The following is an 18,535-nucleotide window of genomic DNA, read 5'->3' on the forward strand; positions in this document are numbered from 1 at the left end:
GGTGGCACCGCCTGGAGTCGGGGCCCCTTTGTTGGGCGCGCACCCCCTCCTTGTGGTGGCAAAGAAGTCGCGTAGTGGGAACGGCCGCGAGGGGGCGGGGAGCGGCCAGGGCGGGACTCGGAGCTCCGCCGGGCACGGCCGGGCCAAAAAGTGGGGAGGAGAAATAAAGGCAGGAGGCGTCTGGGGACCGGGGCGAGGACACCGCGCTCAGAAGTATGCGGAGGGCCCCCTCCCAGGCCCCGGCACTCGCAGATAGCCAGCCTCGCAAAAGTTTGGCGGCGGCTGCCCCGGCGGCGTCCATGGCTGTGCGCCCCACGGCGCGCGGGGGCTGAGCGGGCGCCACTTGCCTCTGGGCCCCGCTTTTGTGTCTGTCTCGCGTCTCCTCATGCTGCGTCCGGCCACCTCCTGCGGCAGCCGCTGCTGAGGCGCTCGCTCGGGCGGAGGGGAGGAAGGGACGGCCGCGGCGCGCGGTCCGGCGGCGACTATGGGAAACGGGATGTGCTCCCGAAAGCAGAAGCGGATCTTCCAGACGCTGCTGCTGCTGACAGTGGTGTTTGGCTTTCTCTACGGCGCGATGCTCTACTACGAGCTGCAGACGCAGCTGCGGAAAGCCGAGGCGGTGGCGCTCAAGTACCAGCAGCACCAGGAGTCCCTTTCCGCCCAGTTACAAGGTACGGTTAATGGACGCACCAGGCCAATGGCCAACTTTGTCCCACGCCTCCGCCCCCGCTGGAAAAGTAGCTTTGGTGAGCAATTGACACTGCGGGTGCCACCTCTGACCTTCAGAGACATCAGAGGCCAGCCCTTCAGGGTCCCCGGGCCCTCTGGAGTGTGAGGGGAGGTGACATCCCCATCTTCCAGATTCCAAAGGGGTTACCTTTGAAACGGGTAGCACCAGTCCCTGGTCCTGTTGGGCCTTGGATGGGAGGGTGCACACCGTGTCTTTTACTCTAGCACTTGTCAAAGGCCCAGCTGCATCGGGGCAGGCAAACCTCCAGCCCTCGCTCCGCTTCTGGCAGCCCATTCCGAAGGGATGGCTTCCTGGTTCCTAGGTATGTGCTTTCCATTTGACTTTGTCAGTAGCCTAAGAAATGGGGGGCTTGGCAGAGACTTCTCGAACTGTGCTGTTTTTTTTTTCCCCCGGAGAAATTAAGCCATGACCCAGCAGCCCAAACTAATGGCCTAGTCAAATGGATACTAGACCTGCTGGCTTCTGTTAACTTAGCAGGGCGACTTAGGAGATGTTGGATGTGTTGCAAAAGTCCAGGGCACCACTGTTTACCATCCTGTAAGGATGTTTTTTAAAGTTTGTCTTCTTGAGTAATATTTAGTTTATCATAGAGATAAGTGTGTGTGTGTTTTACAATTAGCTGTGAGAAGTCCCAGAAGAGAAACAGTTTTTCACTTTGTCAGACAGAGCAAACATCACTTGAGCAAGACCTGCAGCGGGACTCAAAGCTCCTGTTCTTCTATTTTAGAATCTCATTTAATGTGAATTTCAGAAACAAATGCTGCATGACTGCAATGTTAGCACCGTGTAGTCTTGTTAAGAAGACAGTCATCCTACATATATCTATATATCTATATCTATATATAGATATCTACATATAGAAAGCTTTTATGTGTACTTGTGCTTAGTTTTCAACACTTCAGCAGCCGTCTCTCCAACCAAAAAACAATAATCAAGAGTTGTGAGCAGTGAAAGGTGGACAGGTTTTGCTGATAACACAAGTATGGCTTATTGCATATTACTAGGAGGCCACAAGCTGAATAGACGTATCTGTCAGTGTATACATATACAAATATAAAACATGCCTTTTCATTGCTTCAGCTATTTTGAGTGTTTTCTAGTAAAAAAATTAAGATGAGAGAAAATGATGCACAGCCTATTGCTTGATCATATTTGTTCTTCCCAACTTAGCAGAAAGAAAAGTATTTTTAGCTCATGAGGCTGCATGGCCACAGGCAAGGGAAATAATGTTAGCTGGTCTTAGTTCAGATGGAAAATCTGTTTTGGTAGTTTTAGAAAAATTTTCCCATAAACTCCTGGATGTTTAAGTGTGAATTATATTGTTAGTATTCAAAGTGTGGATCTGTATTTAGGTACTTATTTATTTAGTTGGTATCAACAGCTTCCCTTCAGTGCTGTCAGACCAAGGGAAAAATCGCCGTCTGATATACAGCTGCAAGGCTGGGTTTTCACCCTCATGGCTGCAAGGGGCTTGCAGGGTGGATTCTGGGGGGTTGGTGCCTTGGTCTCAGGTTCGGAGCCCCAGAAGCAGGCACTGCCATGTTGGCTGGCACATCCTCAGCACTGCCCAGGGCCTGACATTCAGGAGGAGGCTAATGTGTATTTATTCAGTCAACAAGCAAAATGATCCTACACCGTGGTGAGAAAATTAATGTCGTGCACTAATGTCTGCTTTCTCAGACTTCACTTCCTTGTCTCTGCTTTGTGAAAAGCCAAACAAAGTAACAGCAATGAAATATTTTCCCCAAGTAGTGGCTTTGCCTGAACTGCCAATGTCTAAACTCCTTGACCAAGCAAGACCCTGATTTCTGAGTCATGGCCTTTATTTGCAGCATTCCGTTTTGAAAATCAGTCTCGATTTCTTTTCTCCTTTGGTTTGCCTCCTTTCAGTGGTAATGAGAGAAAGTGGTCATAAATGGTAACACAAGACCATTACAATGCACAACGTAGCTTTGCAGCAGCAGAAACGTTGTGGCTAGTTCGATCGAGTCGCCTTAAAGTCCGCTCTTCATTTACTCTGTTGCCACTTCCTCTTGAGTTGTGGTGCTGCAGTAATTATAACATAATTAAGCTCGAAGAATTGTTCCACAAGCAGGCTACAATTTCTTCTTTTTAAAATGGATTCCCTATTGACTTCTGCAGCATTTGTTTTGGATTTCACATCCTCAGGTCGTTTACTAAGATTTTCTGGCACTGTGCAGACTCTCCTCCCTTTTCCGATGACAAGTGACGTTTTCCTCAGCTACGTTATGTACCACCTGCACTGGTTTTTAGGGCATTAGACTCTGTACTTAAGACTTGTTTAGTTTTGAGAGATCTCTTGACCTGGCTTGGAGAAAGATCAGAGTTTATTATCACTGGCCTTCTTTAAGAAATATGATTCTTGAAATGTTTAGGTAGTTTTGCCCTGTAACCTGATGGTGTACATTTGTTAAGTGAGCATATTTAGGTCAGATTCAGTTTAAGAATGGGTTGTACTCCAGAGCTTATTTTGAAAGTAGGTTACCTCTAATACCAAGTGCATTTTGTGGTAGAACAGTTCCAAAATAGGAGATGGTGGAGGGGACAGAGGGAAAGTTCCCAGACAGGCACCCCCTCCACTAAGAACAAACATCTATGTCCGTCAGCCTGTCCACGTCTGCCGTCCACACCGTATTTGTTCTAAGGAGTGGGGCGGGCGTTCCCTGTTGGTGGCAGAGGCAGTATTAAGAACCTTTGAGCAGCACAGCGTTTCCTTATCCTTTTAAATTTTTGAAAACTCCTTTCAAGTAGGCCATGCACCATTGTCTGCGTGTACACAAACTGGTTCTCAGCTTTGACTGGCCATTACCTGGGCAACTCCCAGGCCAATCAAATCACAATCTAGAGGGGTGGAGCTCACCTAGCAATGTTGCCCTTACAAGGGGCAGCCCCGGTGGAGAGGCACAGCTCTGCGGTCTTACCACTGAACCAGTTCGCACAGTTACTCTACCAGCTTCGCTGCAAAGACATTTGAAGTTTCTTTTCCTTGAGCATGTGATTCAGATTCTAGCCTTGTGACTTTTTATGTGAACTTTGGCCTCACATTTTAAAATTTATATACTGGAGATGAGAATGACCTATTTCATCGGGGTATTGTGAGGATAAAATAATAAATTCCTAGTAACCTGCTAGCACACCTGAGACATAGTAGGTACTGCTCATTAAGGATTTGTTTTTACCGTTGTCATGGTTTCTCTTCAAAGGTTTGTCATGGTAAAATTTTGAATTGATGAAATTTGTTCTTATAATTATCCACCCCCTTTTGAAAGAAAGAAACTCAAAGAAAATAGGTGAACTGTCATAAATCTGAGTACTTTACTCTGGATCAGGGACCTTCCCTGACTATTGAAACTCAGGATGGTTACTGATTAGCTCGCTTGTGTATCATTTCAGGTTAGGAGAGGGTACAACTACTAGAGATAGGCAATAGCCGTATGCAGTAAGATCTGGGAGAGAGATATGACTTTACATTTTTAAAAAGTAGGGTCAGTGTGTTCCTCATTCTTTAAACAGTTTATGACATTGTTACAGTGCCCTTGGTCTTCCCAGTGATGACCGGAAACCATAAAGAAAAGGTTTATATAATGTTTTCTCTGCTTCTGTTCCAGATAGGTGTATTACAATGATTTAGAATTTTTTAAAAAGATTTTATGTACTTACTTTATTTTTAGAGAGAGGGGAAGTGAGGTAGAAGGAGAAGGAGAGAAACATCAATGTGCAGTTGCCTCTCATGCATCCCCCCATCAGGAACTTGGCTGGCAACCCAGGCTTGTGCCCTGACTAGGAATCGAACTGGTGACCCTTTGGTTCTCAGGCCAGCACTCAATCCACTAAGCCACAACAGCCAGAGCTAATGATTTAAAGTCTTTAAAAAAGTTTGGTGTTTCTATGGGTCATAATGTTATTTAAGTTAGTTGTCCTTTGCATCATGTTCCCTAATAAGCAGGATGGTCTGCTAGCCAGAACATGAACACCTTTTACTGTAGCTTGTTACTTCGTTTTCCACCGCCACTGAATTTGCTGGAAGGAAGGAAGGAAGCAAGCAAGCAAGGAAGGAAAGGGAAAAAAAGGCTCTTCCTCAGTTCAGAGCCAGGCTTTTAAAAAAAATTCTTTCACCTTCAGTGCCCGGTGCCTGGCATATAGTAGGTGCTCAATAAATAATAGGTCTGTGCCTTTTCAGAATTTTCTCTCTGCTTATGAATAGGCTTATATGTGGTGGGCAGTGGAGTGTAGTGGGTAAAAGCTAGAGTCAGAGGGCCTGGATTTGATTTCGTCCTTTTTTTTTCCTTTTTACTTGTGTGATCATGGGCAAGTTACCTAACTTCTCCGTGACTCATTTCAATCATATGTAGTAATTACGACAATGGTGCTTATACTAAGTTGTCATGAGGGTCAGTAGTGTTAGCTTAAAAGGCTACAGCTTGCATTCAGGACTGGTGGGGAATCTCATGTACCACAGAGTAGTTCACAGACCTCAGTGATTTAGACTAATGGGTGTGGGCAGCGCACTGTTGGTATACTCATTTTGAAGTACAAAGTTAGGACTTATAAACATCACTTAGATATTAACTACTAAATAAACATTTTCACTGAAGTACATCTTGTAGCTAAAAGGAAATATTTATCAAGCTGTTTTGTTTCATTATCTTGTGTTTAAACAATGGAACAGAAATACTTTCTAGGCTTAGTGGTTTTTATTTTATGTAAAATTCTACCTTAAAACCCATTCCCTGAATAAAAGATAAAAACTTCTAGATACGTTTGAAAATTTTCCCAATTAAGTACTCCTGAATATATATGATTTGCAAAAATTTTGATTCCACACATCATCTCTACCTCAGTTGTCCTTGTAAATGGGATATGGACAAATGTCCTTGTCCATGCTGATACTGGTTGACCATGTAAGAAAATTGCTCATTGTCTGTGAGCCTTTCCTTTAAGTACCAGGTAGGTTGAAAACCTTACCTTGAGTTTTTTATCGTCTCCTGCCTTTCCAAGTACAGTTTCTTTTAGGGCTGGGGCACAAGACCAGGTCTCAGTGACTTTAGGGATGAATGCACTGGAGTTGGCAGATGACGGCTGAAGCTGGCATGGACAACATTGCGAAGGATTTGAGAGAAACCGGAAGAAGGGAGAGAGAGAAAAAGGGACTAATATCAGCCTATGACTTTTCCGGGCATTGAGAAAGATTCTTGCTCACATCTTCATGTCCCGAAAAGAAAAAAACAAAACAAAACAAAACAGGGACTAATGCAAGGAGAATGGACTTGGCATCAGATAGTTTGAATGCAATTCTGGTGTTGCCCAGTAGAGTGACCTTGACCAGGCAAGTAACTTCTCTGAACTTGGGTTTCTTCATATTTAATTGGGGGTAACAGTGACTCTCTTGCAACTTGTGTGGATTAGAAATAATGCACTTAAAGTGAGCAATATGAATCCTGATTTATTAGGCGAGCAGGACTACTGTTGCTAGATTAGCATCAGGATGTTTATTTGGTCACCGTTTACTGCATCTGATAGGTAATAGGGTTATTAGTTGTGTCCTAAATGTGGCTCTTTTCGGAGCCATGTGCCCAGCTTAGTTGAAACTTCTCTTTGATTTAAGATACTCTCACTCCAATTTTTCTATTGTTTTGACCCTTTTGGGGGGTTAAGAAAAGACCAGAAAACACTTTACATGGTTGCAACTAAGTATCGTTATTTTATCATTGAAGACAAAATCCTTCTGCTTCTTTTCCCAGTCAGTGGTTTGTGTTTTGGAACTTTGTTTGGAAGTGACAGTTTCATAGGCAATATAACTTTATTATAAAAGAAAAAAGGCAAGCCATATTTTCCTCTCAAGCTACTGTTATTTGAAGTGAACTTATTGCGATAGAATTTTGAAAATTCATTTGAAGGGGCTTGTGAAGGAACGATCTGAGACTCAGAGGGGTTAATTAACTTGCCAGTGTCAAGGTCAAATCTAATGAAACTGAACTTTGAACCCTAATGTGACTTCCTAGCTTGTGTTCATTCCGCAGTAGTGCATTGCCCTCAAAATTACTTTAGTGTCCTGTGATAATGTTACTGGTTTTGAGAAAGTAGATTAGGTGGATTGTATGAGAGTTCAAGGTACAATTTAGAATCAAAAATCAAGTATGATTATTTGATTTTCAAAGTGTAGGACATTTGCTTCCGTTAGGAAGGACCTTTTTGGTTGATACCGAGTTGATTTTAGGTGGTATGCAGATACCGCATAAAATAACATCAAATCGCATAGTAAAAAAATGCTCTTTTGAATCCCTTTTCAGTGTGTTCTTGACAAGTCAAGTAGGAACTCTCAATTTGATGCAAGAACTTCTCTCCTAGGTAGATTTGCTCATTTATTTTTCTCAAAGAGAGCAGATTTCAGATAGCCAACAACCTGATAGCCAGAATTTAAAAATTGTTTTGTTGTTTTACTGCATTTAAATTTTATATTTGCCATCCATTAATGCCATGTAAGTCAGATTTTTCATTTACAATATATTAGCATAAGTTTCCTTTATGAAGTATATTTTAGTGAAACAAGTGAATATTTGGCGACTCATAATACTTGTACATGTTTTGTGTGCATAAAGTAAGAACTCATGTTTGGACTACCTGCATGTCTGAAGTTTAGGAGTGCGTGAACTGTTCAAATCTGATGTGAACACCGGATTTTGCAGGGAAGAAACCTATCCAGAAATTGATGAATCACTTCTCATGTGTCTGGAGTTAAGCACAGAGCCACACCTCTTGAGTTCCAGTGCAGTGTAGCTTTCCTGCCCTGTGGTCCACTCTGTGGAGGCTGACAGCCCCCTTTTCTCTGTTAGGGCAGAAATGGGCGTTGCTGTTTTTAACAATGCTGTGCCCTTCTGAATGGCGTATTTGTGTTCTTTGTTTTTATTGGCCTGTGATTGCTTATCCAGGGGACATGCCAGTCACTGCCCTTCACTAATAAAGCCTCCTTAAATAGCTTCATAGCCTGGAGGGACATGGCCATGAAATAAATTGCCCTTTAGAACAGTATGACATTTAAAAAATATTGCTTTCACAATTTTTCATATATAAAACGTCACAATATGTTAGATAGTGAATAGAAAAGTAAAATATATACTGTCATTCTGAAGGATGAGGCATTATAGAACACTTTGAATGGCACCATTTCCTTGCCTTTGAGGGTAAGTGAATTTAAGGAAAATCTATGATTGTTTTAGGAGAGTTAAACCTTTTACTTCCCATTTCACATCCTATTTAAACCCCTTTAGGTGGGATTTTTGTTACAAACAAAAAAGATCTGCAAATCAAGATTTTTTAAAAGAATTTATTTATTTCTCTTTAGAGGGGAAGGGAAGGAGAGAGGGAGAGAAATATCAATGTATGGTTGCCTCTCACACGTCCCCTGCCGGGGACTGGGAACTGGCCTGCAACCCAGGCATGTGCCCTGACTGGGAATCGAACCGTGATCATCTGGTTCGCAGGCCCACGCTCAATCCACTGAGCTACACCAGCCGGGGCCAAGTCAAGATATTTAAGAGAGCTTTGACCTTGCCGGTATGCTCTCAACAATAGCTCAATGCTGTATAATAAATGTCCAAAATATGGATTAAAGTTGGGTAATTACAGCTGATAATTACTTGATTATTTAGATTGGTTAATATACAAGTTTATCAAGTTTTACATTGATAGGATGTAAATTATGAATCTATAATTTGTACTGTGTCAATCTCTTAACCTAATAACAAACATTTCAAGGACATTTTTGAAGGACTTTATAGGCTTTTTAGAGGTTTGATGCTATATGATATGTTAAATTGTACTGATGTCAAACATCACTTTTATTGGAAGATGAAAAATAAATTCTCTTTACTATATAGATGACCATGAGCTCAAAATCCAGAAGCCATCTACGTGTGATCTGGGTGTGGGGCAAGCTCCTTGGGTATAGCTTCTCAAGTACAGATCCTCTTCATCTGTAGATCTGTGAAACTGAGGAGTCAAGTCTTCTGACCTCAACACCACTGACATACAACAGTGGGGTGGGCCCAGGACACTTCCATATTCTAGTTCAACGAAGCAGAAAATCTCAGGGCTCATATGTAGGAGTCCCTGGTTCATAGCAGTTTTGAAATCAAGCTGGGTAGATGGTCCTTTGCTAGGTTTTCGGGCCTGGGAATAATTCTCCATGGGTCTTGATTCTGCCATTTTGACTATTGGTTCTACTCTCTGAGTCATCCTGCCTTTTCATGACAGATAGTATGTGCCTGCAGCTGAGTTTTTTCAACCTGCCTCCTGCCAGTGGAACTTTTGAGATCAATGGCCTTTTTGCCCACAGTACTGTCTCTGTCCCTTTTAGTCCAAACCGGCAATTTCTATTGATAAAATTCTCTTGTTGGTGTTTACTCTGTTGGATAAAAACCACGCCCACGTATTTCTTGGAGATAACTCCTTCTCTACCTTCTGCTGAGACGAAGGAGAGACGATGCCCCTTAACTTCCCAAAAGCCTGTGGAAAGGACTTGCAAGTTACGTTCTTAAACTGTTCCTAGGGTCTGACTGAATAGCACTCTGAGATACCACGTTTCTGGGGTCTTAACAAGGATTTGAAAAGCCATACCCTTGTACTCATCTTTAGGTCATGTTTTTTCTGACAGTTCTCTGGAATGGACCTTGGGAAGCTGTTTCTTCGTTTTAGCATTGTGTGCTGTCTAGAGAAGCTGAGAGTGCTCACAACCCTCTAGTCTTGCCTCCATGCTGGTTAGTAGTCCTCCCCTCAGTGCACCCTCCTACAGTCTACTCTAAGCAACGAGAAAAAACCAGGTAGCATCTTCAACATTTTGCTAGAAAATCTTAGCTAAACTGGCCAGTTCATTTTTCACTTTTTGTAAAACTGCCAGCAACTACAGGCCACACAAGCACACCTAAGTGTGGGTATTGTTAAACCTTCTGCCACTACATAATTGTCAGCTTCCAATAAAAATTTCTTTACTTTCACTTACACCTCTACGAGCAATCTCTTCAGAGTCCAGAATTCCGAGGACCTGTGTTCAAGCACCTTATTTTCTCACTCATATGCCTGTTAAGTTCCACTGCACAGTTCAAAGGTGCTCTCCCACCTTTTAGATTTTTGTCGTGGTAACACTTCACTTCCAAAGTCTGTGCTAGCTACCCTGTTGCATAACAAATTTCCACAAGCTGAATTGCCTAGAACAACAAGTACTATTTTGTAGTTTCTGTGGGCAAGGTAACTGGGCTTAGCTGGGTGATCCTCCCAAGATCCGTCCTGAACGTTGCATGATGAAGCTGCTGACGAGGCTGGACATCTTCTCAAAACTCAACTGGGATATGAGAACCAGCTTCAGAATTCACAGTGTGGTTGTTGGTAGGCCTTGGAAAGTCTGCTTTCAATCCCACTCTTCTGGGTCTTTTCATTGGACTTTCTGTAGTGCCATCGTGGAACTTAAAATATGATATCTGCCTTCCTTCAGGGCAAGAGATCCAAGAGAGAGTGTGAAAGAACCCAACATGAAAGTAAAAGTATTCTAGTAACCTGATCATCTTGAAAGTGACAAAACACCGCTTCTGCAATATTCTGCTAATTACTCTTGAATCACTAAGTCGGCCAGCACTCAAGAAAAGGAGTTTTGTGAAGATATGAATAATAGAGAAGATGAGAATCTTTGGGGGTTAACTTGGTAGCTACCTATCACAAAATGAGAATGTCATTACTTTCACTGTTGGGGAATCATTACCAAAGTCCTCATAAGCTAACATTTATTGGGCACCTGCTGTGTACCAGGCACTGTTCTAAATTGTTTTCTTGTATTATGCAACATAATACTTTTGAAAGAAATGTTTTGCTACGTATCAAAATGTGATTTACCATTTAACTTGAAGTGTATTAGCAAGAAGGGACATTTGAAATCATGGCCTTCAGAAGGAAATGATCTGGTGTCTAAACTATCTGACTTGGAAAAATTAAAATTAAAAGAGAGTTCCAGGTGACTTTCTGAAGTATAATCCCAACTAGTATGCTGTCAAGGGAAATCCCAAAGTGGAAGGCCTCATGTCCTTGGGTAGTTTCAAAACCCATTGACGGAATGTGGCAATTTCCCACTCCTACGAGGGACTGCATTTCATTGGCCAGTAGCTAGGAATGCAGTGCAGTGCGTTCGTCCTTGTAGCATTTCCACGTGCCTTTGAGTCTCCCTCCTGACTTTAGAGACTGCAGCCCCTGGTGAAGACCTTGGTATTTGGTAGTCAGAAGATTATTTACATGGAGTTTTACTGGTCTTAGCTAAAAATCTCTCATTTAAAGAAAGAGCATTAATTGCATGACAAGTCATTTCAATTTGGTTATTCATCCTACTTTAAAAGTCAAGTTTAAAATATAGTAATCTATGAATGTGCCTTGTGATATTAATAAAATAAAAAACAGCCTAAGAGCATATTCTGAAAAAGTCATTAAATGTTTTCTGAACAAGTGTAAGTTCAAATTCATAGTATGACCTCACTTTTCTAAACATATTTTCATAATTAGAAATGAATGTGATAAATATTTCTCTTTTCCTTTTGACTCTCCTTAACATATTTCTATGAACGATTGGATTGGGGAGAGAATAAAGAATATTTTGCCAACATGTTTGAGGCCATATTCCATTCAAGAGTGAAGGACAGCTCTGTCTGTGGCAGTGGGAAGTTGCTGCAGAATTTCTGTAGAATCAGGGGTCGTCTTCCTGCTCCACTTTTATCCGTGCGGGTGCCAGTTGCTGCCACGGTGCTCATGGTTACTTTACGTCACTGTGCCCTTCTCTTGGCGATGCTCACGTGGATATCGTAAGTCTCCTGTGACATGTGGTTTCTGTTCTCTGTCCCCAAAACCAAAATGGCAAAAATTCCCTACACATCGCCCAAGGAAGTGCTACCACCATGTGCCATGTGGTTCTTAGGGAGATTTACAGACTACATTTAATTTCACATACCTTTCACTCCCTGGGTTGATCATGGTCCATATGGACCAATGGAAAGGATGCTCTTTTCTCTTGAAACTGTCCAGGGAAGCAGCAGCCAAGAGTTAGCTAGACACTGCAAGAAAGTTCATGTGAGGGTCCCATGGTAGCAGTGCTTTGAGTAGAGGCTGTGCCTTCAAAGAAAGACTGCTTTGTTGTATTGTTGGCCTCCAGCTGTTCTTAAAACTGCCTACTACCCAGCAACAACTCATTCCTGAGACCACGAAGTGGGTCTTGTCTGTAACCCCTTCTTCCTTAAGGGTGGCATTTTCAATTTGGGATCCATGGAGGGTCCATGTACTAACTGAAAATACATGTCACTTTGTATATGTGCCATTTTCCAAGACAGAAATCATAGCTTTTATCAGATTCTAAAAGCATTAGAGACCTGAAAAAGGTTAAGAACCACTGCTGTAGGGCAAATTCCTCTTTCTGAGGTACTTTTAAGTCCACCTTGGAATTTGACCTCCCCGATCCCATCCAATGAACCCTTTAGAAAGTGGTTGGGTTTGTAATGGGCGGGGGTAATGATCAGTACTATTACCCTAAAGCTCTAACCCACTCCTTCCCCTCAAATTTAAGAAGAATCCTGATTAGGGACCTAAGTGGCATTTAGTAGTTGCATTCCTAGAATCCATTAGTGATTGCTTCATAAATAATACAAAGTGCCTTGCAATTATATGAGAAATTTATACTTTTCAGTTTACTTTATACTTATGATATCATTTAGTCCTGAAGACAACCCTATGATACAGAGTAAAGCAAAATACGCTATATTATGGCCAGTTTAAATTTGGGGAGACAGGAGTCACGTAGCAGGCCAGTGACATATATCAGATGAATGCTCAACCTGCTTGAGTCCTAACTCAGCCCTGACTCAGCCTCAGTTTCCAGGGCTCCCTTGCCCTGGAACTATAATGAATGAGGTTTTAACAGTGCTCACAAAACAGAGTTTCTGACTTTGCACCTCGGAGGGAACTCTGTCCTTTTCAGATCCCGTCGAGCAGTTAATATTCCCAGATGGTGACCCACCTGGATTAGAGAGCTGGTCTCCTTGGAGTCGGCCTGCCAGCCCCCACCTCCTCCCATCTCTGCCCATGGAAGGTGCTGATGGCCGCTCAAGCTCCTAGTTGCTGCTTCACCTCTGTAGCTTTCCACCCTCGGTGACATGTTTACTTTGTTCCTTTTTTGGATCCCACATGCCCTGGAGGATCCAGGCAGGCTCCACGGAGACTGGGTCTCACTGTATTAAGAGCAGTAGCCACTGCGGTGAACTTGGCTTCACCACCCTTTCCATTCATCTCTCTGGCACACTGTCCTTGCTCCAAAGTTAGGGGCTTGAGTTGTCCCTTACCTTAGGATGACTGACTCTCTTTTGGACTCCTCTGCATTCTGGGGTGCAGACAAGCCTTAAGCTCACACTTAGGACCCTGCTCCTTTTACCTCGGGCCGTCCCCTCCTAATAGCCTCTGTAGCTTCATCTTGACTTTAGAGGGGCCTTTGAAGCTCAGCACTCAACTGATTCTCCAGCTGTGTTTTTTGGTTTCCATATGTAGAAGTCAAATCACTTCTGAATAAATCATAGATTGGTAGAGCAGGAAAGAATGTTTGCAGAACCCAGGATGTAAAGAGCAGCATATGGATGTGTTTTGGCTTGGCCCACACAAAGCTCTGAAAAATTTCATGGTAGTTGTCTACAAGGAAAAAGAGAAAGATATTTTATGTAAACATCCGGATTTCTGACTTTGAAAGTCATAAGATCCCTGGACGCTGGGTTGCATTCCTGCGTGAAAAGGCTCACATTTTGAATGGAGCAGGTGGGCTTCAGTTGGCAAAAATTCTCACTGGGAATTGTTTATCTTGATTAACTGCTTTAGTTTCTCAGTGAAGAAAGTGTACCTTAGAAAGGCTGAATGAGTCATCATCTATGCTGTCTAGTGCGGCAGCCACTGGCCGTGTGTGGCAAACGCACTTACGTGTAGCTAGTGTGATTGAAGAACTGAATTTTAAATTTTAGCTAATTTAAATTTAAATGTTAAATCTAAAAGGTTGTGAACTATTTTCCTGTCCAACAAAACCTTATTCTTTTGGTGACACTACATTTCAATTAACTGTTGTGTTGAGTTAGGTATCATTGGTGGATTACAGTGTACATAGGCATTCTATTTTCTTTTATTTGTGGCTGCTAGAAATTTAGAAATTAGAAATGTGATTCACAGTGTATGTCCATTGGACAGCACTGACTTTATAAAAGAGCTCACAGAGCTTGCCGGAGGCACGTGTGATTAGTCAGCAGATATTCAACAGTTCTACCCATATTTCTTCTCCGTGACTGAAGTGGTACCCAGCTGTTCTTGTAATCCTCAAAACCTGTCACTAGGACATACAATCTCACATGCTCCTATAGGAGGTTTTTTCCCCCTCATTTTTATGAGGTACATGATACAGAAGTGATTTTATGTAAAAGAAAATTAAGCTTTGTGTATCATCATCTATTAGATAATAAGGGTAGTTTTAAAAATAAAGTTCATGATACATATGGCTATTTTTAATTTTTAACAGTCAAAATAACACTATATTTGATTTTGCCACATATGTATAGGATATGTAGTCTAAAATTAATTACATATGGTAGCTTTAAAGTTAGACAAAATTACTTGTATTTGACAAGATAAGAAAGAATGAAATACTTTACCAGTAAAACATTGGGCATATGAATAGCCCAATCAAATCTGATATTTCCTTTTTTTGATAGCTCTGCCCCAACTCCTAAATATAATCACCATTGGTTAATTTTGTTTGTTTTTGTTCTTTACGTATCATTTTATATATATAGTATATATATCAAACAGGTGTCTGGCTTCTTTTGCTTAACATTGTGAGATTCACTGGAGCTGTTATATGCATTTATAGATAATTCATTTCTATTAGTATGCCTTAGATAAATCTATCACAATTTATCACTTTATCCATCCTCCTATTGACAGACGGTTTGGATGTCCGTATCTTCTGATATGTTCTTTAGTCTTTTTTTTTCCCAAGGAGTAGCAGCTCCGTAGTGTACTCAATGACTATTTTGAGTAAAATAATGAAATGTAAGGACTGTTTTGAAAGTATTTGCAAATTCATTCCCTTATTATTGCCCTCTGCTAGTGCTAATTTAATATGCCTGTACAGCCTGTCTGTGTGCATTAGTCTATTTTTTGGATAAGTTTAAAAATATGACCAGAATAAAAACAACTAAAACTCAGTGTTCAAAACACAAGCATTGGTATCATTGTTCAGCCAACACTAAGCTGCCCAAGGGACTGATGTGGCCTGGCTTGTCTGTTCTCTCCACTGTCATTCATGTTCATTCGGTGCATTCTTCGTCCATTGTGTTGTGTAAAGGGGTCATTTTTAAAGTAGCTTAATTAGTTCAAAAGGAAGAATCGTAACAGGTCCAGTTACTGCCCTTTGCTAAATTTATTTCCTGAAGCACATTGACAGCCCCCGTGGCTCGAGAACGCCACCCACCCCTAGGAGTGTCCAGGGTATAACTGAGCGTTCAAAAGAAATATTATAACAGCAACTCAGACACCCCGTGGGTGCTTAAGCCAGCCTTGAGAGTTTTTCTAAGTTATAATATCGTAATTTTTAAATTCTGAGCTGCTAGCTTAAGTGAAAAATAATGAAAATAAGAATTATGTGACGTGAGTCATACTTAGCAATTTGTTGCTACACAGTAAATTTCATGATCTAATTTTGCTTTATTGTATATAAGTGGCAAAAGGGGCAAAATGTTCTTGGAATTGATCCATGAAAATCGCCTTAATATTGTGTTCACAATCTGTGATAATTGAACTTGTGTTAGGCTATAGTTTGTCTTCATGTTAATTATGCTGGGAAAAAAATCTAGTAAAATACATGGGTAAACAAAGATCTATCCCCCTTTTTAAATGGACAGATTTTTAAATACTTGGGAATGTAAAAAGAAAGATATTCTCCTAACCACAGAGTTAACGACCGCTCCTGTCTAGTGACCCCGGCAAGCCCTGCAAGTATTGGGACTCAGAAGCAGTACAAGGACTAGGCTGCCAGCCGTCCGAGGGGAGAAGGGCTGCAGGCTGGGTAAAAAGTTGAAGGGATTAAGCAAAAAGAAAAAACAAACCCTCACAGACACAGACAACAGAATGGTGATTACCATTTGGTGATTACCAGGGGGTTGGGGGTAGGTACAAGAGACTGTAGGGGAATAAATGGTGATAGAAGGAGACTTGGCTTAGGGTGGTAAACACACAATATAATACACAGATTATGTGTTATAGAATTGTACATCTGAAATGTATATAATAATATAACTTCATTAACTAATATAACCTTAATAAAGTAAATAAAATTATACTTATTGAACATTTCTTTAATTCAAGAGTTTTTCTGATTCATACTGACTCCTCCTCCCAACCCTGGTTAGTTCACACCTGTGAACTTTTAAAGAAAGCTATTCAGAAACCCCTAAAAGAACCCAGACAAGTGGTTCTGGATTATATCAGATATTTAAGGAGGTGCTTTACTTTTAGTTCACGTGGAGGGGTGCTAGGTAGATTGTAGAAATATCTGAGGTCACACAATTATAACTTTGGTTTTTTAAAACATGGCTTATTCACTATGTTATAGTTTATTTCTGGAAATTAGACTTTAGTTATAGAATGAATGTCTGTCTTTCTGTGACAAATATTTCTTTAAAAATCCCTTATTGAAGAGATTTCTGATTCTATTTTCTAAAATAGAAGTGAGCCAAAGAAATTATTATCAGTTTGGGATAGGTAAATCAAGGTGATGTGGTATGATGCAATTAATATTACACTGGTGGCCTTTTACAGGTACAGAGTGTCAATGTATTTCAAAATCTCAGTGTTTTACAATAATAAATATATTTCTGCTCGCAGGTCTGCAGTTGGCTGTGGCTTGGCCATTACTGACCGGGCCAGGCCAGGCCCAGCTTGCCTGGACCTAGGCATTGACAACACGTTTGTGATCAGTTTCAGGCCGACTCCAAATGCTTTCTTTCTATGACCTGTGCTGAAAGGATTTCATCTACCTGGGGGTGCTCTTCTTAGGGTGGATCACAGGAGCAGCAGAGGGCGAGTTTTAACATGCAGTGCCTCTTAAAGCCTTGGCTGGGAACTGGCTCACTGTCAACTTTGTCTGCATCCCACTGGCCCTGCAAGTCATGTGGTCAGTCCCAATGTTAATGGGTTGGGATGCAGAGGAGTACTGTGCGCACAGCAGTAAACACAGCAGCACGAATGGCAGAATGTGGATGTGCAGTTACAACAGTGAGGTTGAAGAATTTGGAGGATGACCCCATCTATCATAGTTAATTTCAAAATTAGTACAGCGTGAGATAAAGAAAGCTGCTTTTTTTCTTAAAAAGGTTTTATTCACTTATTTCCAGACAGAGGAGAAGGGAAGGAGAAAGAGAGGGAGAGAAACATAAGCATATGGTTGCCCCCCACACACACCCCACTGGGGTCCTGGCCTGCAACCCAGACATGTGCCCTGACTGGGAGCCTGACCAGTGATCGGGCCAGTGCTCAATCCACGGAGCTACACCAGCCAGGGCAGAAGAAAGCTGCTTTTATTTGAGGAATTATTTTATGGTGATTCAATAAAGACTTTTAAAAAGACTAACATTAAATAGTATGATTTAGTCATATTCATATTGTCTTGGCAAAACGTTGAGTTAATAAGGAATAAGCAAGCACTTATTCTAAGCAAGGGTAGTACGTAATTATATTCTTATATTTAACAAACTTTTTCTGAAATACCTACTGTCCAGAGACTTCCTTGGGTTATAAATTTTATTATACCAGTGCTGGTATCAAGAGAAACAGTGTAAAAAATGTATCTGTTAAAGTTAAAGCCCGTTCTGCTAGTTCTTATGATTCTGCTCTCTCAGTATCAGAGAGTAAGCAGACCCTCTATCAAAATGTTTCACCATTATGATGATGATTTTAGCGCAAAAGCAGATATGACAAAACATAGGATTTACTTCTGTACAGTAGCTTCTGTGGGTAAAATAAACAACCAAAAAATTTAGAACAGGGACCCATGAATAGCTTTAGACATTTACATTTTTTGTAGACTTCTCAACACTTAAGAAAAATGTGGCATGTTTGCTATGATTCTTTTGTAAAAAAACTAAATGAAGAAAATCATTCCATTAGTATTTACTTGAAGGTTATTATTGCACCTACTATGACAACTGCATATGTTTATACCCAAGGCCATGGGGAAAAGCCATGGGAAGTTCATGGAGGTGGATGCCCTGGCTGCCCTTCTGCCAGTCTGTCTTTTAAAAACTTACCTGATTTTAGGCATATCTTTAAAACATCCTACTTTTCTAGTTGGACACTTATTAACTTCTTTTTCATATGTGATTGTGTGTGTGATTGTATGTATGGGGTGTGTGACTAGTCGGTTGTAGTGTTGGCCTTCAGTAGTGAGATAACCCTCATAGCAGTCCGTTCATGTTTTTTTCTTCCAAAGTGTGATTCTTCATGACTCGGCCTGAGAATATTAGAAATTCCTCCTAAAAATGGGAAGCCGAAGGGATCCCCAGGTGCACAAGTGTGGCTTTCACTTGGGACTGGAAATTTCCTGTGAGTTGTGCTGACACGCTTTCGGTGCACATAATAGAAGCAGTAAGAAGAGACATTTTTTCTCTGCCAAGTTCAGTTCTGTACTTTTTGTGAACAATACCTGCTCAGAAA

The 18,535-nt window shown here is 41.3% G+C and overlaps 1 protein-coding gene across 3 annotated transcripts in view; it reads left to right on the top strand.

Moving 5' to 3' along the window:
* The first annotated feature begins 25 nt into the window (after positions 1–25).
* The window catches only part of GOLIM4 (golgi integral membrane protein 4), a 69,717-nt gene continuing 51,207 nt past the window's right edge, over positions 26–18,535 (top strand). The window contains exon 1 of one of the 3 annotated variants that reach the window (XM_037046593.1): positions 26–671. In XM_037046593.1, the coding sequence (XP_036902488.1) occupies positions 485–671 (187 nt within the window). In that variant the 5' untranslated portion in view covers positions 26–484. The remainder of the gene's footprint in view (positions 672–18,535) is intronic. The other 2 variants (XM_037046594.1, XM_037046592.1) reach the window with 2 other exon arrangements.

Source organism: Sturnira hondurensis, unplaced genomic scaffold, assembly GCF_014824575.4.
Source record: "Sturnira hondurensis isolate 20B ecotype Veracruz unplaced genomic scaffold, ASM1482457v3 Scaffold0005279, whole genome shotgun sequence".
Classification (NCBI taxonomy): domain Eukaryota; kingdom Metazoa; phylum Chordata; class Mammalia; order Chiroptera; family Phyllostomidae; genus Sturnira; species Sturnira hondurensis.